At 39.6% G+C, this 26,492-nt stretch overlaps 1 protein-coding gene across 5 annotated transcripts in view; it reads left to right on the forward strand.

The window, feature by feature from the left end:
- Window positions 1-24,359, forward strand: part of WNT7B (Wnt family member 7B) — a 97,093-nt gene extending 72,734 nt beyond the window's left edge. For all 5 annotated transcript variants that reach the window (XM_032986428.2, XM_032986429.2, XM_032986427.2 and 2 more), the window contains exons 3-4: window positions 10,934-11,205; window positions 22,343-24,359. In XM_032986428.2, the coding sequence (XP_032842319.1) occupies window positions 10,934-11,205; window positions 22,343-22,822 (752 nt within the window). In that variant the 3' untranslated portion in view covers window positions 22,823-24,359. The remainder of the gene's footprint in view (window positions 1-10,933; window positions 11,206-22,342) is intronic.
- The last annotated feature ends 2,133 nt before the right edge of the window (window positions 24,360-26,492 follow it).

The raw sequence follows: 26,492 nt of genomic DNA on the forward strand, positions 1-26,492 counted from the left end.
CTAAAACCACCATATACCCTCAGCAATTACACTTAGATGACTGCTGCCAGCATATTTGGAAAGGCTCACTTTGCAGGGAAATCTGGCTTAACCCTCTGATAGAATAAGTTTAGACTCTCTCCCTTTCTTTGCATTTTCTACTTCCAGTTTCAGGGCTTCCCTATACAGCTTGATAGCTTCTGGAAGTCTTGCTTTTTTGGTGTCTGATCTCTCAGTGCTTGATAAGGCTGGATTCTTATCCTGGCCACATGGAAAATACTAGGTGCAAGAACATCCAAAAGACAGGCTTTAGAGCCAACATCCCTTTGTATATTTAGCTCTAGATGCCTAGCTCTTTCCCTGTAGATGTAATTAATTTTGTATATTGTAAACATTGACATCTAATCTGAAAGCAGTACCTCAGACCTGCAAAATGTCTTGGGTTAGGCTTGCTTGCTACTGCTCTTATTTTGTATGTGTTTCCAAAGGGATTTTCTAGATGAATACATATATATAACAAAATATTGTGTTGGCTAACATAAGAAGTGAGTACAAGAAAAAAGTCTGACATATTGAAACAGCCAGCTTTTAAGATCCTGCTTAAAGTTGCACATGACTTACTAGGAGTCAATAAATGTTACTGACTTCAAATGGGGACATGAAAACCTTTAGCAGCTCTCTGAAACAGAAGCAAAAGCAACCTCAGCAAAACTTCTGGCAAGACACTTAAATTAGTTATTTTTTTCACATTAAAAGCAAAGGGAAGACACGGATCTAATTCTGTGCAGGTATGGCATGTGAGGGTGTGTGAGTGCAGAATGTTAGGAGTGGACTCTAAGTGCCGTGTACTTCTCTGGCAGGAATGGTGATGCTGAGCATTGCTGTGTCCAAACCCCTTTATGGTTCTGGCAGTAGATGACCAGTTCAATACTATGCTAGAACAGTATGTGGAAGAGCAGAGCAGAGATGACCCAGTCCCAGGAGCTGCTTGTTCTTTCTTGGAGCTCTCCTGTCCCACCATGCAGCCGCATGGACATCCTCCCTGAAAATAGGGTTGAATTTGTGCTTCAATTGTCAGTTGAGAAGCCTACAGCTAAAATCCTCTGTGGCCTCCCCACAAAGAGAATCCAACAAGAGGACAGCTTATTCTCTTACAGGCCCTTCTTCCTGATGGATAAATGCCTTAACCTCTTTGTGTCCCTGTGAAAGGGAGGTGGTAGTACCTCTCTTCTGTTGCCCTCTCTGGCTGAAAGACAGAGCTTCTTAAGGCAAGGACTACCTCCTGCATAACCAGATTTGTGTCTAACACTTATTTCAGCTGGATATCACTAAGTATATATATAATTCAATAATTATGGCAAAGTGGTACTGGCCCACTAATAGGCTCTGTACAATATATTGAGGTAGCATTTATGATTTAACTAAACCGCCGCAAGAAATTCTGAAGCAAGAGCTGAAATTTCATCTGCAACATACACAGACATTTGCACACACAAACACCCACCCACAGACACTCTGACATGCCCACGTATAGGAGATTAGTGCTTACAACTACTCATAATTCAGTGAACACTTTAAAAGGTGTTATTATTTAACATGTTTCTACAGCAAAGCACAGGTGTGCACAGTGATTTACAAAAGAATACAGACATGACCACTGCCCTCAGGGATTTGTTATTTAAGTTAGAAGTGACATAAGATAATACAGAAAAAGATGACTTCATTCAAATGCCAGTGTATATTTATTTTTAGAGAGATGCTCTTCAACATAGTATATTTATGTCAGGCCACCGAAATGATTGAAATGAGTTAGTTAAAATATTGACCCAACAAGAGTCCACTGAGAAGGTCTGATTCTGCAAGGTGATGACTTCTTAATAATAATGAGCATGGTAGTAGGGATGACAGAGTATTTGTGAAATTTGGTCCACAGAAAAGTCAAATATAATCACAGACTCATAGAATAATTCAGGTTGGAAGGACCCTTTATTGGCAGCCGAGGAGAACAACCATTCTGAACCGATCCATTCACTAAAGGCTCAAGCCTATATAATCCACACACATGAAAGTCTCATTGACAAATGGTTTGGTAGCCACCTACTCTGCTGTTGTATTTCACTAAACTGAGCATGAAACTGACCTGAAAACAAATTTATTTTAAAAATGTGTTAGTATTGTCCTCCGTTTCCCTGACAGGTTCATAGTAGTAGCTTCTTTTCTACTGGGTTTTGGCGTCTTTTTTTTTGGATGAGGTGGCAAGCATATTTTCTGTTTCTTAAATCAGAGTGGACAACATTTCCCTTGCTGAGCACCACGCAGGTATCTCAGAAATGTTTAACAGGCCACATTGTAGTGCAAGAACACTATCAAGAGAAAACCTAAAGAAAAAAGAAAAATACGTGCCACATAGCTATAGATTTCCTTCCCTTTTTCTTAAATATTGCTTTTATTTCTCTCTGTGAGAAGAATAAAAGATGTCTCCTTAAAAAAAGACATCATAATGCATTGGCAAATCCTACAGATAAGAACTGTTATCATGAATAGATCAAGGCAGTTGAATTCTTAGAATAGAATAGAATAGAATAGAATAGAATAGAATAGAATAGAATAGAATAGAATAGAATAGAATAGAATAGAATAGAATAGAATAGAATAGAATAGAATAGAATAGAATAGAATAGAATAGAATAGAATAGAATAGAATAGAATAGAATAGAATAGATAGCAACATCTGGATCCTCCTAGCCCCATTTAATTTAAGGTTGTTAGCATAATTTAGGACCCAGTTTCTTTGAGATGCCTTCAGGAGTCCGTGCTTTCTGATAAGGGGTGCAAAGAACTTTTAAAAACCCCAGTACTATGCAAGGTGTCTCCAGCTGACCTTTCAAATATTACCATAAACCAAACCACTAGTTACTGTTGCAAAGCAAAGGCACCAAACATTCAACAGGGAATCATTAAGCTCCACAATGGGATGTCAGTAGGTCCAGAAGAGAAGACAGGCAAGAGACAATCTCTCTGCTCCAGCTATTGCTTCTCACATACTACTTTGACAGCATTAGCAGTAGTGTTGTGAAAACACAGCCAGCTGTGACACTGCACAGGCTTTTCTCAATGGTACGGTGTATCTGGGAACTACCCCCTCACACTTTGTGCACTGTGTATTTCTCAAGCCATGTTCTTGTGCATTCTTTAAACAAGTGCTCAGCACCATGTTCTGATTAAACCATGACAAAACCAAGCAGTGGTGCTTTGGGATCAAAACTTATTTTCCCCACTTTCTGTAAGAATGACATACAGACTGTTTGTTAGGGCTGAGTTGGAAAGAAATATTTGCTACAACAAATATAGTTTTACAGGGGAGAGACCAAAAATTTCATACTTCTCTGGGCATTTCTAAACATCTTCCCAAAGATCACAGCTAACCTCACAGGAGACATCCCAGAAAACTCCACCAAGGGACATGCTGCCAAAACACAGTCAAAAACACAACAGAATTAAGCTCACTTTGGAAGAGAAGCGCTGACTATTGTTTACAGTTGCCAGGAGTTAACTGAATATGTTTAGGGGGTAAATTAAGTAAAAAACCCCTGTAAATTGTTGGAAGCCTCATTACAGAAACCACTGTGGAAAGTACCACCAAGTCTTCAGCAAATAACCATGAAATTGAAAAATGCTTGAAAAAATGTGAAAAGCAGAGGCATAGTAAATAGCTCTTTTTAATAGACATGCTTCCAAAAGTATATAAATAGTGACAGCAAGGAGCTGCAAAAAGGCAAGTGTGAAATACATCTGGCTCGTGTACAGCCCATTCTAAAAGAAAATTTGACAAACCCACATTAACAACAGAAAACAATCCAGTTGACAGAAGGAATCTAGACTGATGGCCAAAATTCTGGCACCTCCAACCATAAAAACTTAGTGGGATTCTAGAGATGAAAAGTGCTGAATAAGAGAAGAATCTGTAAATAAACCATTATGTCATAGCACTACACATTTTGGTCTTTGAAATCTGCAATGTTCTTTGTCCCAACCATGTGAAATCTCAAATAGACATCATGAGCAGTCTAGGAAGAAGTTGCTGAAATCATGTGCAACTCCTGCTCTAGCTCTATCTGGATGAAGCAAAATTAAACAAGGCTATTTTAATTAAATTCTAGTAGACAAAAAAAAAAGATTTTAGGGTGGAAATGGGAAATGAGTAAATATTATAAAGAGAACATTACCCAACATGACCATTGGAAGACTCCCTCAGATTTAATGAGAAAGTCCTGCTGGAGTAAACAGATATTCGATCTTCACGAAGTTCATAATTCAGAAGCACTTCTGAGCACAGGTGCTACAAGAAGAACCTCACGACCACAGATGACTTTATCTGTTTTTTTTTTTTGACAACAGGCTACACAGTAATCATTCAGGTGGTACTTCCAATGAGTGGAAAATGAATTAAAAATGCTGGCCCACTACTCAGTGGAGTGGACCCCTCAGGAGAGTGTAGCTCAAGAAGGCCGAGCACTTCTTGCATCAGCCTTCACTGAAAAGGTCAATGGTGAGCAGACGGTTATAGAACGAATTTCACTGACAGAAGAATACCATCTCAGCTTTAGGTAAAGGGGAGTATTTTTCCAGGTTGAATGCTTTCCAGTTAACTGTTCTTCATCTCAGAACACTTATTGAAGCCATTTTAGGGCCATTAACCCTGACAGCTATTAGTGCTGAAAAGTTGTGGAGAACTCTAATTAAGAAGAAGTGCAAAGACAAATTTATTGCCTTTGTCTAAAAGAAAAAAAGAAAGGAATTATAGGACCAATCAGTTTAACTTCAGTAAATGAAAAAATATGGGAACAAAAACACATTTGTAAGCTCATAACCAAGAACAAGGAGATGAGTAACAGTCAACAAGGATCTGTCAAGAACAAATAATGTTAATCCGGTCTAATTTCCTTCTCTTGCCACCCAGGGCCTCAGAGGCAGAGAAGAAGCAGTTTATACCATATATCTTAGACTTAAATGAAGCTTCTGACACTGCTTTATATGACATTCCCATAAGAAAACTAAGTAAAATCTGACCAAATGGGTACATACTGTCTGGAAATCATACTTGGAGGGTAGTTATCAAAATGGAAGGATGTACTAACTGGATCTCCTTTGTGATTTGTACTGGATCTGGTCACAGTCAGTGTTGTACTCTTGACTTGAGCAAGGGAATAATTTGTGCATATAGAATTTACAAATTAATGTCAGGCTAGGAGAGACTGTAAGAAAGCTGGAGGAAGTTGGGGTCAAAGTCGAAAATGATCATGGAGAAATAGTCTGGAAAAGAAAAAAAAAAAAAGAAAGAAAAAAAAGACGAGGCAAATCTGAAAGACGAATACATGTGGATCTATACGTGGGAATAATCATCTGCACAAATGCAAGATGGGAAACATCTGGTATGATAGCAGCTGCACAGAAGACAACTGCAAACTGAGTAAGAGTCAAAAATGTCCTGCTGCTGTGAAAACACCATGCTGGCATGAGTAAACAGGGGTGTAGCATGTGAGACATATGAAGTGCTCCTTCTGCTCTAGCTCTGAGCAGGCAAAGCCTCAGCTGGAGCTCCCTGTCACATCTCTGGCACCGCACCGCAAGGCACAGGCCAGCCTGTCGGGAAAGCCCGTGGGGAGCAGTGGGAATGGTCAGAGATCCTGAAACTGCTCTGCAAGGACTGACGATGCAACACATCTAGAAAGGAGTGGACGTCTTTAAATATTTAAAGCCTGCTGCTAAAATAAGGGAGCCATCGGCTCTTAGAGAAGGAAGTTTGAATTTGGAAAGACAGTTTCAGGTTAATATTAGTAAAACGTGTACCAATAGGGGTCCTGGGGCACGAGAATAGACTGTGGGACCCCACCACTGAAGCATAAATAAAAAGCTGTTGTGAAGGACACCTGTGTTAGCCTATGTTAGTGTTGAGGGATGAACTACTAGAGACGCTCCTGAGGTTCCTGCCAGCCCTGCTTTTCTATGGTGTTTTTTTCTGCTTGTACAAAGTGATTTTGGTGCTCTACAGTGCAGATATGCAGCACTGGGTTTAGTAAATTACAGATATGGATAAATTAAACCAATCCCTGCTTTTAGATTATGAACCAAGAAACCCCAAATTAATTATACTACAAATGCAAATAGAGAAAGGATCTGCTCCAGACAGTGAGAAAACTCTCACTGACTTGTATTACCCTTGGATTGGACCCAAAGAGAAGAGCCTGTACTATTTTCCTTGAGAATTGCTAATGAGTGTGTTGAATAAAATACAAAATTACAAAGGAACTAAACGTGTCTGTAAAAGTCTTCATCCAGCCCTACTTGGAGTGCTGTTGTCTGAGTTTTAGTTTACTCATCTAGATGTATCTATTGTCTTTTGCCCATTAAAAAATAAAATGACTCAATATGCTCTCAGCTTTCACCTGCAAAAGAAGACGTGTTGAAAAGGATAGGTTTGGCAAAAAAATCAGATTTCTGCTGTGGTTCATTTTTTCTTACCACTGACCTATATTATATTGTGTCAGGTAATCAATCTGGTGTCTATGGATGGTGTAAGTACATGAGAAATTTGTTTTGTTTAACAGCAGCATACTGTATTTTTCTCTATCATTGTTGATCCCAGATTTAGCAAATTACTGGCTAAATGCTGTATATTCTATAGTTTAATACTTAAAGATACATTACAGTTCTAATGGCTGACAGTGGCACTCTTATTCATCTAGCTGCTGACATAAGACATTTCAGAATGATGTGTGGAATAGTAATATTCTCATCTAGTTACTCAGAAAAATACATGTCTTGCTAATAACTACAGAACAGTAAAATCTTGAACCCTGCACTCACAGTTGAATGATCAAAATATATATTTAGCATATGAGTCTCAGCTGACTGTGGTTACATGCTGAAAATACGCTGCTGAATATGTGTATGCTAGAATGTAGTAAACTACAGCAATTACAGAACTTGTAATAATTTCCACATCAGACCATATGAAGTTTAGTGCTCAATTAGCAGTCTAAAACTTACTCAGAGATGAAATCTAAATTAGGAGTAAAGTATAGGCTGCTCCACAACTCCAGCAATGGATAAATAGACTCCTCTCACCTTATCTGCCAGAAATCACTCATATTAGGAAGAAATGGTCCAGTATATGTCTGAGCAGCAACTGCCTGCATTGTCAGTTATTAGAGCATTTTTAAAATGCAGACCTCAGAACACAAATGAACACAAATGAACTCAAGCAGACGGCAGTAACTCAGACCAGTAGAGCACAGGCAAGACTTCTCTCATGGCCTGCAGATTGCAAGAAGTGACCTTCAGCACCTTCACCAAAGACAAAAAGCTTAATTTCAGTTAGTACTGGTGGTAATCTCCTATTGGAGTTATTAGATCAGACAGTTATCACATCAGACAGTTATTAGCTCAGACAGAGGAACATTCATGTTACTCATGAAAACATTAATTCTATGTTTTAGGAATTAAACCAAAACTGTCTTTGATACCAAAGCACGCATTTCTAAGAGGGAAATGGATGAATCCAAGGGTCACACAAAAAAGTGTTTTTTCTACCAAAATAAAATCTTGACAGAATTATTCTGGTCTACATGACAGAAAACATTAAAACATTTAAAACATTAAAAAGTCAAAGAATTTTTCTTCTGAGACACAGATAGTAAGCATATATAATGCCAAATAACAAGGTGACCAGGATATTCACTGGAAAAAGAAAAATCTAGCTTCAAAGTTGGGCCAAATCCCAAATCATTTACTATTTATAATCTTCCTCCATTTCATGAATATTTTTGGAAAGACTTGTCTCTGTTGCATTGCAGAACAAGAATATTTTTGAAATTTCAGAAAATTTCATAAAATGAGATTATTGTTCTCCATTCAGGTATCACAGCAAACATTACTTAAATATTTTTAGCTGTCTAACAAAGGCTTGCTTAGAACTGATTCCAAGTGATGACATGCTAATGGAAAGCTTTGTGTACAGCAGACACATTATTTGAGCACAGAGGTTCCCCTCCCTCCCCCATCAGCATTTTCTGATAGACTCTACTGATCCTAGGACTTTAAAGAACTGCTGAGGTAATGCTTACACTGAAGTTCAAGGGAAGTTTTGGAACATTCTCTGGTTAAAAAACACCTAAACCCCAAAAAACTTAATTCTTAGCAGGACAACTTAACTTGCAAAAGGAATCCGATTTTCAAGCCAGATCTTACTTCTGAGCCCTTCTTATTTCAGAGCTCACTGAAACAGAAGAGTAATCTCTTCAGAGAGCCAATGTGGTTTCCATTTGGTATTATCCCATGACTTGACATAATTCCATCACTGCTATACTCTCAAGTAGGTGAAGGAAAAACACTTTCCTCTGTTCCTGAAGGTAACAATGGGAATGAGGGGGAGCGAAAGGCAGATGAAGGCCGGATATTCGTTAGTTTTACAAAACTGATAAAGGGAAGCACCATGTGAAAACTCATGGACAGGTCACAGACACGGTGGCCATAATAAAATGGCTTACCTTCTACTTAGGATACATGTGAAATACATTGAGCTTAAACATGAAACGTAAGCAACCTCTCTCTGGTTAATCTCTGAGTATATCTACTGAACTGTAGCTCACAACTGCTATGGTCCCTGACAGGAATATGTTTCTGCTTGTTTATAAGCGTTTATACATGTGTTTCGAAGGTGTGTGAACTCAAAAATTTTCCTGGGGCTGATTTTGCACTCTCATTTACTCTCATTCTGAAGAGGAAGGAAAATGTATCTATATATGTAGCTTTTATTATATCTCGTATTTCCAATATTTTAATTTATAGAATAAGAACACATTTATTTGAAGGGAGATGAAGAAAGAAATCCTGCAACTCAACAGGATACATTTTAAAACATGGGTCTTGGCTTTGACTTGAGCTGGTGGGTGAAGAAGAGAGGAGTGAATATTGATATGTAGTTTTAGAGCACACACTAGGAACTAGAAGAGAGGTTCCCAAACTTTTTTGGATTGCAATCAACCCTCAGAATTTCTTGCAGACCACCAGGCATCGTTATCATCAAACTTTTAATTGAAAACACTATTAAAAACAGTGTTTAATATGGCTCTGTGGATTAGCTGTGAACCCTTTACCGTGGCCTCCTGGACCACCAGTGTTCTGCGGACCACGGTTTGGGAACCACTGAACCAGACTACACACATAGTACACCCCAACAAAACACTTCCGTGTCTGAAAGCAAAGTCAGTCCTTCTATTGCACGATGTACTCAAATAATACACAAGTCAGTTTAACCTTCTTGGTACCCGAAGAGCATAGCACACTTTCATTTTTTTCTTACCTTTTCTTTTTTATTCCTTTGGAGAAACAAGAAAATGGTGCTAAAAACAAGTTTATGGTTGTTTCTTGTAGGATCTTTCTCATATCCGGCAGCAGTGTAAGCTTTCAGGAAGCTGTCTATGAAAATAAAAAATATAAAATAGAAAACCCCCCACACTGTGCACTGGTGGACCCAGAATAGTTATGATATCTGTGAATCCTAAAATAAAACAATTAAAAATAGCATCTAAGTTGTTTTATTTTGTTTTGTTTTGTTTTCCTCTGGAAAATTTGTTCTTTTTTTTTTTTCTTTCCGTAATCCATTAATGATGTTAAAGCTTTTTGTGTGGTCATTAATGCATTTCAGCAACTTTCTGCAAATTCATTACAGTTATTATTTGGCTGCAGTATTACAAGATTGTCTGTTTGTCACCCGATAAACACACAGAAGAAAATGAGGATAGCACTGAGAAGGGAACTTGTAGGGAAATGTTATAAATAAGAACAGCAAAACACCCAGGACCATGATCCAGCCCTACATTAAGTCAGTGACAGAATGTGGTCTCACATGACAGCATGAACGGGCTGTAGCTTCCCTTTTGATTGTTCTACCTCTGTACCTTCTTGCTTATGTTCATCCCACAGACAAGTGAGCCAAACAGTGTCTAGTAAAGAAAGGGAATTTGTTTGCCTCTCTTAATATACCCAGTATCAACAGCTATAATATGGAATTGAGAATGATGAACCTTGGCAACAAGCGGCATCATAAGAAAACAAAAAGTACTTTTTTCTAAAAGGACATTTTTCTAAACAAGACTGTGCTTCCATGACAGTACCTCAGTTGTTTCGGAGTGGAACTAATGCTGCCACAGCACTTCTATACCCTTTGTATGCACAATAACCAAGGTAATGCAGAGGTTTGAGAGAGAGTGGAAAAGGGCGGTTACAGCAAAACTAATAAACAAGAAAAGTCAGCAAGGGAAAGGGGTAGCTCTACCTTACCTTGAAAGAAAGTAAAACCTACCCAGCTCTTATCTCTATAGGCCTATCTTGCAACTCTTTACACTCAGCATCACCAATGGACACTACTGGAGCATCTATAAAGGTGGATTATTAATCTTCCCCATTTGTGTCCTAGCCCTCTTGCACATCTGAAAGGGTCTGGTATTTTTTGTTGTCTGAGTGCTTTTCTTTTTCCATGCAGTGTCAGTGGTTAGAGATAACTACTGTTTTCCAGTGAGCGTTACTGCCAGTGAGTCGCTTATTATTCATCTGAAACAGATAAAGTTCAGCTTGCAAACCTGACTAGACATTGTATAAACAAATCACGGTGCCTCCTCTCACCACTGTCCAGACTCATTGCCAAATTCCCCTCTGGTGAAGTGGGTTAGGTGGGACTATCATATGGCTGGTGCTTACCTGGGGCAATATGCCCCAGTTGAGGAAAACATTTTAAATTCATACTTAATTCTGTAAGAATGAGAAATACACGCTTAGTAGTAATGCCCTCCTCACATTGCTGCCTGACTCTGTTGCCGTAGATGCTGTGTGTACTTTCTTTAGTAAGTGCTGCTTTTCTGCCAACCCATCAGCTTTTGGCTTCTCTCCACAGGAAGCAGGGAAGCTGCGTTCACCTATGCCATTACTGCTGCCGGGGTTGCACACGCTGTCACGGCCGCCTGCAGCCAGGGCAACCTCAGCAATTGTGGCTGTGACCGAGAGAAACAGGGCTACTACAACCAGGAGGAGGGCTGGAAGTGGGGAGGCTGCTCTGCGGATATCAGATACGGCATTGAGTTCTCCCGGAGGTTTGTTGATGCCCGAGAAATCAAAAAGAATGCACGGAGGCTGATGAACTTGCACAACAATGAGGCTGGAAGAAAGGTATTCCAGAAAGGACGAGGGATGGGGAAACGTGTGTGCTGGAGGACGGGGTGGGAGGCTGGCTTGGCGGCAGGAGGCATTCCCTGAGAACTTACTCTGCTGTTATCCCACACCCACATCGAGTTACCTGATGGCGTCTATTGTTTATGTTTTGTTGCTGTTCCTTTTCATTCAGAGCTGGCCATGTATTATAGATAATCCCTTAGATGTTTCAGCTCCCTAAGACTTATTTCCAGTCCCACTGATAACAGAGAGGACTTTGTTGGAGCTGTTCAGCCTAACGATAAATCTTTGCTTTTCATCTCCTTTGCAAAAATCTAGCAAGAGATGTCAGGGCTTGTGATGGGACAAGGCTGAGTGTCTGCATTGCTGAACTCCCACAGCACTTGCAGCTATTTATTCCATCCAAAACCAAAACACATCTTTGACCACAGCTCTAATGAAATACAGCAAATGCACAACTGTCCGTTTCTCACTGGTGGGCTACAAACGGCGGCACAAGTGTCACTTTGGAAGTAAAAACAGTTTAATGTCTACAACCATGACTGAGATGTTTACAATGGAAACAATAAACATCATGGAGCTATGCTGATTTACATCCACTGAATCTGCATAGCTCTCAAGGCTTGCCCTTTAAAAAGTATAACAAATCTTTCAGCATAATATATACCTACTTAGGAGACATTTTACTAAACCCTTCAGAGTGTATCCCCCCAGGTAAAAAATGCTGCTTCTACCCTCCAGTGTTGTAGGAGACTCCAATATAATGCTCCTCCTCACCTAGCTCCCAAAATTAGACTGAAATTTTCTCCTCTAAAACAGTGTGTGCTTTCTGTCCCTACACTGAGCACTAGTGTCCCTACACGCTGAAGTGGGCAGAGATGGTTGAATTGGTGGTGACAGAAGCAGTATAATTATCTTACTGCCTGTATTTGGCTTATTGACACTCAGTCAAACAAAACCTCCTGGGGATTACAGTTGTCTGTGCACTGAAATTGAGGGTGGTGTATGGGCAGTTACCCACTGAGATGAATTTACTATATAAATTCAGCACACTGAAAGAGACCAGGGCATAATCTCAAGTGCAGAGACAGGATCAATAAGTGGATGATGTTGATACGGAGGTCTCCAGATGTGAAGGAGACAGCTGACTGAAAAGCTAGACAGAAAAGCATCCTTAAGAGAGGCACAATCGTTCTTTCAAAATCTTGCTGCCACGGGTGGAAGACCAGCAGCTTGGAAGACCAGCTCTAGGTCTGATCACTTCTCTTAGTCTGGGTGCTTCACCTCGGCGTCATGCATTGTTTGGATGCAAAAGAAGTTGGAAACCACGTTAGACTTGCAAGGGAGCATTTATTACTGCTAGATGTGTTATCACCCCTGCTTAAACTGGCAACCCTCCATGGTGGCCACCCTCACGGAGATGCTGTTGCATATCCTGTTTTGAACATGTAACAGTCTAGATGTGAAGGAGGGACAAGAAAGCAAGAGCTGATGCACAGACAGGGAACAGTGAAGTTCCTTGCCCAAGAACAGGAGGAGGCTCAGTATCTGAGCCAGGCACTGATCCCAGGTCCCCCAGTTCTAAATATAGCCCAGTAACCACTAGACCACATAGCTGATTCTTATTAAGCAAATTATATTTTTACTCTTCATCAGAATTTCATAAGCAGGGGGACATAAGCAAACCAAAGAAGTGTGTGTTTTTACAGATATTTCTGGTAGCAGTGTTCATACAAATGCATTTCTTTTAACATTTCTAAAAACTTAATTTATTACAAATGTTCTTTCAAAACCAAATGATAACACACACTTTCTTGTTTTTGAGACAGGAATAAAAAAGCTTGTAAATACTGACAATGTAGGGTTTGTTTTTTTTTTGTTTCCCCAAATACACTTTTTTATAAATAGTATTTTGGAATTTACCCACTTTTTTGTTGTTTGCATTTTTCAGTAGTTATTTATACCCATATATATTCATTGTAAACATTAATACATCGTATCGCTTTCAAAAGCTAAGAATGATTGAAAGGATTTGGTGTAGCTTTTTGTTTTTATTTTTAAGCACAATCCATCAAATCCTGAGGAATGTGCTCATATAAAAGATGGTTTGGGGGTCATGTTTAGAAATAATGTTGGTGTTATGACATACATTCCCATGAAATGAATATGCAAAGTTGTACAGTATGTATTACTTAGTGATTTGGGTGCATCTGAGATCATCGGCTATTTGTATAAATTAGACATTCTGAATTTGAAACTAACTGAAACTTAAGGTTAGAACAAAACTCTGGAAACTAGGATATATTTTCTTTGTTTCTGGACCTTTGGACCTTTGCAGAAGCAGCCACAGAATTTTGTGCACTTTCAGTGTGAAATCACAAATCCCTTCTGAGAATCCAGGTAAACTTGAAATCTGACCTACGTTCACTTGAAATTTTGCAGTTTTGGGGCTCCTGAGTAAACCTGGATTGGACTGTGAGCCTGAAACAAAATCTGAAACCAGGAGATTTTGCTTATGTGTGGATGCCATTCTGACATACTCCACATGATCCTTATTCACATTCAAGTCAGAAATAATTTCATTTATGTCTGGACACTTGCTGAAGTGCAACAACGAACCTCCATCTTCATCCCTTTCCCTTCAAAAAATCTCAGAACGCAACTGGGAAAAGCTTGCACCTCTCTGAGTAAGACTTTATCAGTACCATCCTGCTAATCTGCAGGCAACTTGTCTTAATAATTAGAAACAGTTTGGAGCCAAACTTCTGGTTCATGACTGCTATTATTAAAGACCAAAGTAAGGATATTTTTCCTTTGCTATGAATAGGAATAAAAGGTGTGAAGGATACCACAGGCAACTCAGATTATTTTTTTACTTCTTTGTTGCTTCAGAAGTTCTCAGATAATCTTTTCAACCTTAGGGTGGGAATGTCAAGACAGTAAAGGAAAGATATGCCTTAGTAGCTTCCTACAGAGATTTCACAGCACTTTCACTATTTAAAATAATCCACATCTACACCTGTAATGGTAAGGCTCACAGTTCTTATTCAGTCATACCCAGTTGGCTTTTTGAGTTAGGTAAGAAAAACAATATTTAGCCAATAAATCTGCTAATTTCATTTTAGTCTTCTCTTTAAATCCCAGAGCCTCATAAGACAGAAATATGAGGAAAAAAGGGTGCAAAGAGCTCCAAATACCACTTACTTACAGTTATTTTCAACGGTTACGATCATTACCCAAGACTCTGACCACCAGTTTTGTCCCCAGAGCAATTATTTGGATGTGCTCTTAGACCACTGCAGGGACTCTTTCATGTGCTGGGGCAGGAATCTTACCCATCCTCAATCTCTCCCAGCACTTGTCCCAGACACGCCCGGGAGTCAGAGGCACTTGTAACTTTATCAGTGACTATAATGTTTTACTATCATATAATGTTTTACTATCATTTCTCAAAAGCTGGCCTGATGATATTCCATTGTTGTTAAAAATAGGGTCCTGAGGAATTTCTCTTTGAGGAAAAACCAGCACGCTGTATAAATAATTGCACAAATTTTGCAAACATATGAAGGGGGAAATAGTTCTGGGGGCTCTTTAACTTGAGTCTGGGGCTGAGATGATCAGCATAACACTCTGATAAAGTACGTCCTTGGAAAAAAAGATGCTATTTAGGCTTTTCAGGGAATTTCTCATAACTGTGGAAAGAACGAATCCCCTAATTACCCCACATTGCATCTTCTAACAGCTCTGCAATGCATTTCTAAGAATTGTTTCAGCAAATCTGTGAAGTTTCTAATACATTTGTGTGCATAGCACCAGTGACAAAATAATAAACTTGCCATTGATGCCATTTGGAAGAAAAAAATTCTTAGCAGTTCCTGGTGACATGAGACGCTACCGATGGAAGATTGATGCTTTGCGGCAAAACAGCGCCGTGCTGTGTAAAAAAGCGAAGTAGCTAACTTCACCATCAGCTTTTAAATGACCGCTGTGATTCAGGATGGGAAGTACAAGTGTGGTAAATGAAAACAAGCCCCCAAAGGAAGGCTAGTGTAAGTCTAATGCCAGTGTTACTGAAAGAATGGCTTGTTGCAAATCTGAGTGATTACAGAGAGATCTGTGGGCAAAACTTTGATAGAGTAATGAAAAATTAAATACCAACAAAACCAAGTAAGCTTTGATGCTGTTTTATGAGACAGCTTTTTACCATGTATTTTTAGAAACAAGTGTCTTTATTCTGGGATAAATGAACTTAGAAAGAGTAACATCTGGGAATGCACACCATTAATCTTAACTTTTTGTTGAAAGCTTCAAAACAATGACCGGCTCTCATGGGCAATCTCAATTATAAAAATGGGGTTTTGTGATTGTTTGTTTTTAGGGGAAGAGCTAAAAGAACAAGATGACAAATTGGTAGCAGATCACAGCTTTTACCAAAAAGAAGAAAATAAATGTTTCTAACAGTTTATCAATCAATTAGCCTCTTACGATAGACAATGACTGTGGTTATGTGGAGGAAAAGCTGGCCTGTTTCTTTCCCTTCCAGAAACACACCCATCATACTGACTGCCAGCAACTCAGCCTGGTACTGTCCCAATATTTATTCCTTTGTAACGTTGATGGGTTTTTCTTGTTGTTTTTTTGGAATGCCTGGAAGATGACAACATCTTATTTTACATTTGAAACAATAAGAATGTGGGGACAAAAAAAATAATAATTCAGACTCTCTTTAGAAGAGATTATCCAATTACTTGGGACAACATTTCCATCTAAGCCATGGCTTGTTCTCACAGTTGCTGGCGCCACAGGACTGTGGTACTGGGAAGGGTTTTTTGCTGACATGCTTTGGCTGTAGAACAGCTAATGAGGTGATTTGTTGGACACCATTTGTGTTATATACACACACAGACATATACATGTGTATGTAGAGTGTGTGCACATAATTATGGATATGTATACATATTTATATGTGTTTGTGAATAAAATATGTAAGAAAGTGTTAACTCACTTCACATGAAACATTTAAATTAATAAGCTTGCTTTTGCAAGATGCAGAGCATGCCCTAATATGTTGCAGACTGCCCTCGCTGTCACCTAACAGGACATAAAGATTAGAAGCAATACCTAGAAAAAGACTGGATGAAATGCTTCAGAGTCACAGTGGAGGCTGAATCCCAGTTTCAAAAGTGAAATCCGACTAATTTTATGCTCTCATAAGCCTAAAATATTCTTAAAAATGTGACTTTGTTTCCTAAGTCATTTCAGTGATTTAAAGAATGTGACTTTCCAGGTTTTACAGCCCTGAGCCCATCATTTGCTGAAAGTTCCTTTCTCTAAAAGAGACAAACTATTTCACTGCATATCTCTTATGAGAACACTCATGAAAGAAAAGCTTTTGATAGTTGTGCTTCATGGCAGACTTTCCACTTTCCCACTTAAATTGATTTGCAGACAGATATAACTCCAATTTCAAAAAGTTTGGTGCTACAGCTTGGGTGGGTTAGATGGATAACTAATGCTTATCCATATGTCCTGAATATGCAAGCTTTGGCTCAAAAATCTCATGAGGATAGTTCTCCTGCTTCCAGTTGGGCTGGATTTACCAGCCTATTTTTTTCTTCCAGAAACACGCCTTTAACATTGACTGCCAGAAGCTACATCTGGTACTATCCTACTTTTTGAACATTCGCTTTAAAATTAGAGGGGGGGGGAGAGGGAATAGCCAAATATTTTAGGACTTGCTAAATGGTTCTATTCTGTAAATGTGCATGCCCTTGCATACCATGCAATGTATGCAAGAAAGATATCATCTGTCTGGTAAAATATTACTGCACTCCCTCAAACCTGACATCTTTATATTGCCTGACAGAATTAAACCACCAATGAAATATTTTAAACACTTTAAGATAATATTTAAAATTTTACCTTCAAGTTTTATAACAAATTCCATTGAAAAGAGTGAAATACTGCAATCAGACTTGATTTGGGGATGATTTGAAAAGTGTTTCTCAAGACTTACCTTTTTGCAACACTTCACTGTAAAAATAAAATTCAGGAAGTTCTAACCAGGTACAGCAGTTTATTGCTCAAACTTAGCAGCTATTTTCTCTTCTAGAGGGTAGGGAAGAGGCACAGATGGGTTAGGCTCTATAGCCTGTCCTCATAATAGTATGGACTTCCATCTGATGTGCAGCAAGTCCCAAAATCCCAGGCTTATTTTCCTGCTAGCCAAGAGGAGAACTTGGGTAAAGAGCACTGGGTCTTCCTCGGTTTTTTTAATGCATTCAGTGGGGATACTATGGTGGAAGGTGACTTATCTAGGGAGGCAGGTGAAGAGCAGGAGGAGGTGAGTTGATGCCTCTTGGCACCTCGGAGATCTGGCCAGTGCCAGGGAAAAAACATTTCATGCTGTGGCTGGATACTGACCCACTGCAAAGCAGAGGCTCCCTCCTCCCATTAAACTAAACAATAAGAAAAATAAGGATGTGAGAAGAGAAGGAGTAAGTGCTGGAATTCAATTCCTCATCTCCCATCCCATGGAGTATAAATACTGTTTCGATGCTTGATGGAACAGCCTCACAGAGGAGTAGAAAGAAACACATGCAGCTGAAGCACCCGTAGTCCTCTCCTGCAGGCTCTGTGTCTTCCCTTCACAGGGCTGGACACAGCCCAAGGAGACATAGCATGAGCTGCTCAATTTCGGGCTCTGTGATCTGCTATTAATGAAGAATATTTTCAGGACATTTGTATTAGGGGAGCAGCATTACACCCTATTAATGTTAGTTACACGCCTGGCTATCTGAGTTAAAAACCCAAACCCAGACAAACCCAACTTTGTTTCCCAGATGGGTCCATGAGATCAGTGTTTTGCCAGCAGCGGTGGACCCCAGGCTGTACGGAGAAGAAGGTTAGCCAGTGCCCACACATCATCTGCGAGCCATCGGCTCTCGTGGCTGCATCCTCATGTGTCAAAGGGGTGGTGACATGTTGTGACCAGGATCCATCTCTTTTGGTACTGTTATTACCCAAAACAAAAGTTGACCACTTGCATATTTGATGGGGAAAAACTCCTAAAGTCTTCTATTTCTTTTTGATACTGCAGTCAAAAAGTAATATGGATTTTGTTACATTCAACATCTGGTCCAAAAATGTGCATTTCCACTAAGGAAAACACAAACCAGAAAAGGCAAGCCAAAACAAACACACACAAAATGTTACTATTGTTTTTACATATTCTATCCAGATAGGATTTTTAATATGCACAGAAACTGTATCTGATGTTAAGCAGTTAGGTCTAGATATGGAACTTGAAAAAACAAATTTCTTTTCATGCATATCATTTTGTTTTATTCCAGTATTTGCAAGTCTTTTTCTACTTAACTGGCAGTGGACAACCCTCAAATTGCATTTTCAGTGTATGATTTATATAGGTATAAAAATATGTGGGATAAGAAAGCTTTAACATTATATTTCACAATTCATTTAACAAAGTAGCAGTAGTTAGAAAATTTTACTTGGCAAGATCATACTGGGGTGGGAGTGGGCCTGTATGTGGAAAAGGGACCTAAGGAATGTTCCTACGATTAGTCTGAGGCAGCACAGTCCAACGATGGGAATTTACTCTGGGAGGTAGATCTTGCTGTAAACCGTTTAAGATTAGATATGAGGCACTGACATATGACAAATGAAACTGCTGAGAGAGTGAGTCGTACAGGCTAATGATTTTCAATCTTTAATCAGGCACCTAGCTTGGCATAGTGCATTAGATTTGAGTAAATAAGTACCTTTAAGGCTCAGGGTCAAAGTTTTGATGGGAATTTTGCTGATGAGAACCGAGCTGGTGGGACATTTAGGAAGAAAAACATTAGTCGCTCTCCATTCACACCATTGAGTGAACAGGGTCAAATCCTGCCACCTTTGCCAGGTCCAGTGACACCTTGCTGGCAAGTGGTAAGCTGCTCGAGATACCACGCAGACAGACATACCTCTGGGAAAGCTGGAGCATGCTGGCTTGTCAGCAAAGAGGAACGCTCTGCAGCATCTGGGTGGAAAGAGGGAAAAAAAATGTTGCTTAGAATCTGCTTAGTTTGAGCCTTGTATTCCCTGACCTCCAAGTTTTTGGGCACAATTTTATACCCACAGCTGACTGTGGGCACGCAAATTATAGCATTCAGGAATTTAACTACCTGATGATTGGGCCTGCGCTCAGTGTTGTAACCCCAAGCATTCCACATTCATGAGAGAAGCCTCCAAAAAAATAAAAAAACCTGTGAGATTGGCTTCAGGATCATGAATTAATACTTTTTGAAACTTCTGCTTTTTTTGGGCCTGCCTGGCTTGCATTTGCAAGTTCTTCCACCACCATAAACAGTGGGAACTTCTGAAAAAATACAGCAGTGAAATCAGATTTCTGTATGGCAAAATGACTCACAAAACTGGACCTTCAGAAAGACAACAACAAAATAAGAAATCAAGTCTTAGGATAAAGTTTCCTGGAGATTGTACTACAGAGGGTGCCAGGCAGTGCTGCATATAAATGGCAGCATCTCAGCCAAACACACAGACACAGGCAAACATATATATGCACACACACATCCATATATAAATATACATATACAAAGGTATCACCTAGGACACCAGAATGGGTGATATCTGCCTTTCAGGAATAATGGCACTTTCTGTTGTATCAGGGAAGCACATCAATAACAGAGACAGAGGCTCATTGGAACAGTGTCCAGAGTGCTGAGGCCACACAGGAATAAGGAGCCTCACAAGCTTCATGTCCTCCCAATCTCTGAGCAAGTTACTGACTTGGCCTTTTTAACCAAAAAACAGACATCTGAAACATACACAGAACATGACAAAACATGTACTCTTCACCAAGATTTACTGCCTGGGGAGAAGAGGAGCATGAATCAGGTGTGGCAGATCCATCCCATTGGTAATGCTTTCTGGGAAGTCCTCAGATCTTAGTGCTCTTTGGTGAAGGTGTAGAGGAGGTTCCCTCCACCCACCTTTTGTCATGAATTTTGCTGCAGTTCTTGTGGCTGCAACTGCATGTTGACCAGTGGGGTGAGAAAGCTGTACAAACAGGCTAGTTTCAAAAAAAATGTATATCAGCAATATCAAGCAAAACTTATAAGCACTTTTACACATATCTGCATGCACATCTAAATGCCAATAGATTATTTTAACCCAGGTTTGTGGAATGGGATTGGAATGTTGTTCAGGGGTCTTTGAAAAAATCACATCCTGCTGCACAGGCATGAAGTAGAGACAGAGGAGACCCTGAAGACCCCTGAAAGATCCTGGAGTATTTCATAAAGCATTTCTCTACTCGCTGCCACTAAAATACTGCCACTTCAGCAGAAGGTGGCAAGTTTTCTCTTTTTTTCATAAGGAAGCCAGGAAGGTGATACAGTTTGTCAGTGGCCTTTCCAGTGTCCACAAAAAGCAGCTCATCACAGCCTTGCTGATTTTGTTTTTTACAGTAGTTGAAGCTATAGGAAATTATTCTCTAACCCAGTATAAACCTTCCTGTAAATCACCTTCTTTGCCTCTGATAGGCTAACTTGACCTTGACCTGGGAAAAGCGTGTGATTCCAGAAGGTCTAAGGTATTTTTGGATAGGATGCTCAGCTATCTTGTACTTGCTACTGTATGTTGGCAAGGGAGAATCAAAACCAAATATCCTCTTTAATACTGAAACCCCAGAAATTCAGGAAAAAACAAAACATACAATTTAAGTGAAACTCGAACAACTCAGGAGGGTGCCCTCTATTTGCAGGGATAACCAAATCTGTACAGCTTTTATTTTAAGGCCACTTTCTTAAGCAGTAAGCATTTTTTACTTCCCTTCTACTTCATTAAGCCATTGTACTCAGATTTCGGCCCTTTTATCCTTTGCCCATTTCAGTCATGTTCTGGGATCTGCAATGAAACCACTACAGGAGATGGTCTGCAGCATCAGTAATGCTTTAAGACAAGCTCGGTAGCTCATATTTCTTTGTTAGGATCCCATTGCGAAGGGGGAAGATCAGTTCGCTTTGTTCTTAGGCCCTGATTTTCATAAGCTAATGATGACTGTGGGTGTAATTGTGGTCAGGTTTAAGTGGTAGCGCGAGGGCAGAAAAACAGAGAGGCGCTTCGGCGAGGCCGGTTTCCCCTCTGCCGTGCACACGGAGTGGGAGGGCATCTGCTTGCCTTCCCCCCCCCCACCCCAGGGCGTACACCCGTGCCGGGGGACAGAGGGACGTGCCAGCCGTGTCGCGGCTCAGCCGCAGTGGAGGCGGGAGATCGGGAGTGGAGCGTGAGCCGGAGCACACACCAGTTTGGTTCTCTTCTAGGGACCAACTGACACAGGATTAATCTCCTCTAGGTTAACCTCCTCTAGCAATAGCCATAATAAATGTTCCCATTTCTCTTTGGCTCACAGATGAGTAGGACCCTTCAGTGGAGTTCATTTCCTCTGCTGTTGTGCAATTGTTGCCCTGGTGCAAAAAACGTGTTTATGACTGACCATTTGCTTGATATTTGGGCTAGATACCGCAAGGAGTTCTGTTTTTAAAGGGGATGGTATGCTCTGTAGGTTGAATAGTTAACAGGTATGCAAGTATTACCACTTCTGGTATAGGCAAAATTTTTAATTATGCAGTGAACATGATTGCCTATTCAGCCACACAGCATATGTTTTGTGATATTAAAGCTGGTCAAAAATTTTTTAAACATTCTTCAAGCAATTAAGATTAAATACTCTGAATCTTGCAGCGCTTTAAAAACCCATTTTTTTCTAATTGCAAAACGAAAATGGTTTGAAAACATTTTTTAAGTCACTGAACTCCCATGAATTACTTTGGCTCTAAAGACATGTCTTCTGAAATTTAAGTAAATATTCTCCAATATTTGGAAACAGAAGGCAAATGTTTTCTAATGAAATGTCAAAACACTGCATTTCTGACCAGGTAAGATAAAATATGTTACGAGCATTCTGCTGGGAGGTGAGAAGATTTGTAAGTGTGCATTTGAAAAATTTCAACGGCAGTAATGACTATTTATGCGAACTAAAGAGATTGACATTTAGGCCAGCTTGCAATACCATTTTCCTGCAGTAACAATATGCAAATATCTGTACACATAGGTTCTTGAAGAGAGAATGAAATTGGAGTGCAAGTGTCATGGAGTTTCAGGTTCCTGTACAACTAAGACCTGCTGGACCACGCTTCCTAAATTCAGAGAGATTGGATATATTTTGAAAGAGAAATATAATGCTGCAGTGCAAGTGGAGGTGGTACGAGCCAGTAGATTAAGACAGCCAACTTTCCTGAAGATCAAGCAGATTAAGAGCTACCAGAAACCCATGGAAACGGATTTAGTGTATATTGAAAAGTCACCCAACTACTGTGAGGAAGATGCTTCCACAGGGAGCGTCGGTACCCAGGGACGACTCTGCAACCGTACCTCTCCCAATGCGGATGGGTGTGACATGATGTGCTGTGGAAGAGGGTACAACACACACCAGTACACCAAGGTGTGGCAATGTAATTGCAAATTCCACTGGTGCTGCTTTGTGAAGTGCAACACGTGTAGTGAGCGGACAGAGGTGTTCACCTGCAAATAATGGCATCATGTGCAAACGAACAGAACAAATCACCACGAGTGAAGAAAGTGGAGTACAACAAACGACGACAGCATCATTTTGCACATCTAATCTTTGGGAAAAAAATCCCAACCAACACCACAACAACCACTCCCTTTCCACTACTTACACTTCTAAGGATTGTGCATTTTGGCTGGCTGGCTGTTGTAACTGCTTTGGAAACAAGGGCAACAGGATTAAGGTGATGTTGACAACCACATGAAACTTTCTCTCTCTTTTTTTCTTTTTTTTTTTAACTACAACCTGGGTGTTGTAGAGTTCTCCTAATATGTGTTTTAAGTTATACATATCAGAGAAGCTGATTGCATTGCAGCTCCCATGAAATTTAAAAGACACTTTCTCCTATTTTACAACAACAAAACCACCGAGTCCTGTGCAAATAAAGACTTTTTTTTTTTTAAGGAAATGAAACCTTCACTGACTAGAACACAGCAGACTTGCTGCAAAAACCTAAAATTCTAAGAAAACAGGTAGAGAGAAAACAACTGGTAGGGAGACAAAATCTATGGCGGAAATACTCCACTATCAGGTCTGAAAAAAATAACGTTCACAAAATTACATCAGCTGCCAGTGACACTGGAACTCTTTGAATGAACATTAAAAATAATTATTTATGTTTTTAATAGTATCAAAAAATTCTAAGCACTAACGGGTAGCTATGTCTTAATTCTGTACTAAATGTAAACTTACTGGAACTCTGACTTTATGACTTTTGTATTTGGTTCTCCCTAAGTTCTTCAATGCTACTGATCTGTTGTCACTCCACTATTAGAGAGTTCAATTACTGTAGGCCTTAAGCAATTACCAGAACTGAGCAAAAAGTTCACGTGAAACTGTGGTTACAAATGCTTGATAAAGACTTCTCCCGCTTGCCTCCTAAATAAGAATGACTCTTTTTAGACTCAGGCTTGAGGCGTGGAGCACCTGCTCTCAGCTCCTTGTAGGGAGTTTTAGGATACAAAGACATGCTTCGACAAATATCAGAGGTTTTGCTTTGCCGTCAAATGCACTGGCAGGATCTTTCAAGCATTGCATTTTGCCTTTAACCGCTGGAAGTTAATATTACCAATAGTTTTAAATAACTTATGCCTAGTATGAACTGAGAAGGTAATAAAAATATGGTAGCTGAGTTCTAGGTTGCTGCAACCTGTGAGCTTTGGTGGCTTCATGAGCATAAGCAAGCTAAAATTTGGGTTAGTCTGTGTCGTCTTTATTCTAAGGTTGGCAATAACGTACCCCCTGGTAAATCCATGAATGTTAAGAAAGTAGCTGACTCTTTACACCAGTGCTCTATTCTAATTAATACACCTTTTCCCTTTGAGAGATTTAAAAAAAATCCTCAGATATCTTACTACTGTAAAATCTGGTGTTTTTAACCCCAAGAGCCAGATATGCCCACTTATAACACAGCAGACTTAATCATATAAATGTTTGCTTGTAGCAAGGGTCCCTACCTGATTTGCTGAAAACTTGGATTAAAAATCTCCTAATGTCTGCATATCTGTATTTCTAGCTTTTGTTCCATCTTACTACTTTTGTTGAGGGACTGCACAGCCATGAGCACTCCCCACCTGACATGGGAGCACTCGCCATCCCACACGGTGCTCCTGGAGCAAGGGGCTGGTGGAGCTACCACTCCACCAGCTCCCATGATGGATATGTGAATGAGCCAGGATTACCTCTGTAATTTGTGGGCCTGTATTATCAAAAGTAAATAATCACATGGGGACTTTCGTTTGAACACTCATGAGGACCTGCCTTTCTGACCCCAAGCACTTACCCTCTGAAAATCAAATCCCTTTGATGAGTCTCTCGCGGAGCAATCCAAAATTGAAGCGCTCATTTTTCATTGTTGCTGTTGGTTTCTAAATACCAGCCTTGTCATGAACGAGTGCAACTCCACAGAAGTCAACAGGGCCCCCCAAAAATGCTAGAGTCACTCCATATAATTTAAAGTCCCTTTGATTAATGGGTATTGCTGTTGAATAATAGTGATATGCTGTAATTTCACTACATTCTTGACAGGAAGCAAATAAAGCTCCCAAACACAGTAATGCACAGTCTTATGGTACTAGATACTGTAAATATATTAGAATAGTATTTGTTAAGTACAACTGAGGAATCCAATTAAGTTATATTATTGTATATCGTTTAAATGTCTATAGAGTATTTTAAATTATTGTGAACTACACTGCGTTAAAAAAAGAAAAAAAAAGGTTATATATTATAACACCAACCACTCTGAAAAGTGGACCAAAGTGACACTTTCTTTTTTCTACATACCCTTATTTCAAATAGCTCTGTCAGCTATTGTAACACCATGGTAACAGTCCTATGATTGGATTAGCTGTCTAGAATATAAAGTTTCAGAGCAGCCTGTAAAAGTTTTGCTTGTGTGTGGGTGCAGCATTCGGAAAGGTACTGTATGGCACAAAGCAGGGGCTGACCACGGGAATGCATGGACTTTGAACTATGTCCCAAAAAAAAGCAGTTTTGGTCAGAAAACACCATTACCACTAACGTACTGAGACATCCCCCCAAAATGACGACCTTTTAATGAAGGTGTCTATGAACAGAAGTGGGTTACATGCAACTTTTATTTTTAAAAATGTAGTTTGATGTCAAAGAACGGTGACAATAGAGGTTTGAATGTGGCCAGCAACACAACATGGTTCAACCATACATTAGCCATGACAAAACTCAAAATACTGTATGTTATTAAAGAATTTAACAGCAAAGACCAATTTGTTTACTATGTTAATGTTTTATGGCAAGCAGAAAACAAAAGATGAAATGTGTTTCCATTAAAATTTAATTTTTTCCCCTTCTAGTTCCCTTTCTTTTTGTTTGTTATTTAGAAATAAGAAAGAAGACAACAAGGCATTATGCAAAGGCCATTTGTGTACAGGCTTCTCTGGATGAGAAACGACAGGCAGATTCCAAGACCAAAGCAGCTGGTCTTTTTTTTTTTTTCTGTTGTGAGAAACAATAATGAACCTGCCTGTGTTTGGTATCAGTCCAAAGCCATCTACCTAAATCAGTGGTACAGAGAAACTGGCACAAGCACCAACCTTGATACTACCAGAGACTTCAGTTGGCTCAAATGAGAAGGAGATAAATGTTCTGTGATAGAAACGTGGCATCCAGCTCCAAAATGGTTCTTGGCCATGAACCTCACGTAACAGACTAGCGAACAAAGAGGAATAAGAGGCATACAGGAGAGGGCTGAAGGCCCTGACTTCAGCACTTGCGCATGCTCCAGCTTATTCAAGAAAGTTATGGACACATCTGAAAACCCTACCTGAATCTGAACCTAAAAGATTTTACAGCATTTACCTTGTTCAGAAAAGTAGCAGCCTCCTTGATGCTGAAAATAGTGACTTCCTATACAAAATCTAAAGAAAATGTACAACCTTTGTTGTATTTGCCCCTTGAGGAAGATATCCAGCTATAGATAAAGGTATAGCCAAATTTCACACAAACTAAGTCCAAAATAACTTCATTAAAATGAACTGAGTTGCCCTGGGTTTATAGCAGCATAAGTATGCACAGCATTTTACCCATGGATGCCAAAGAAAACACTGCACCTTCTTTCTAATTACATCATGGGAAACTTGTTAATAGAGCTGCA

The sequence above is a fragment of the Tyto alba genome, unplaced genomic scaffold (genome assembly GCF_018691265.1).
Source record: "Tyto alba isolate M040663 unplaced genomic scaffold, T.alba_DEE_v4.0 Super-Scaffold_21, whole genome shotgun sequence".
NCBI lineage: Eukaryota > Metazoa > Chordata > Aves > Strigiformes > Tytonidae > Tyto > Tyto alba.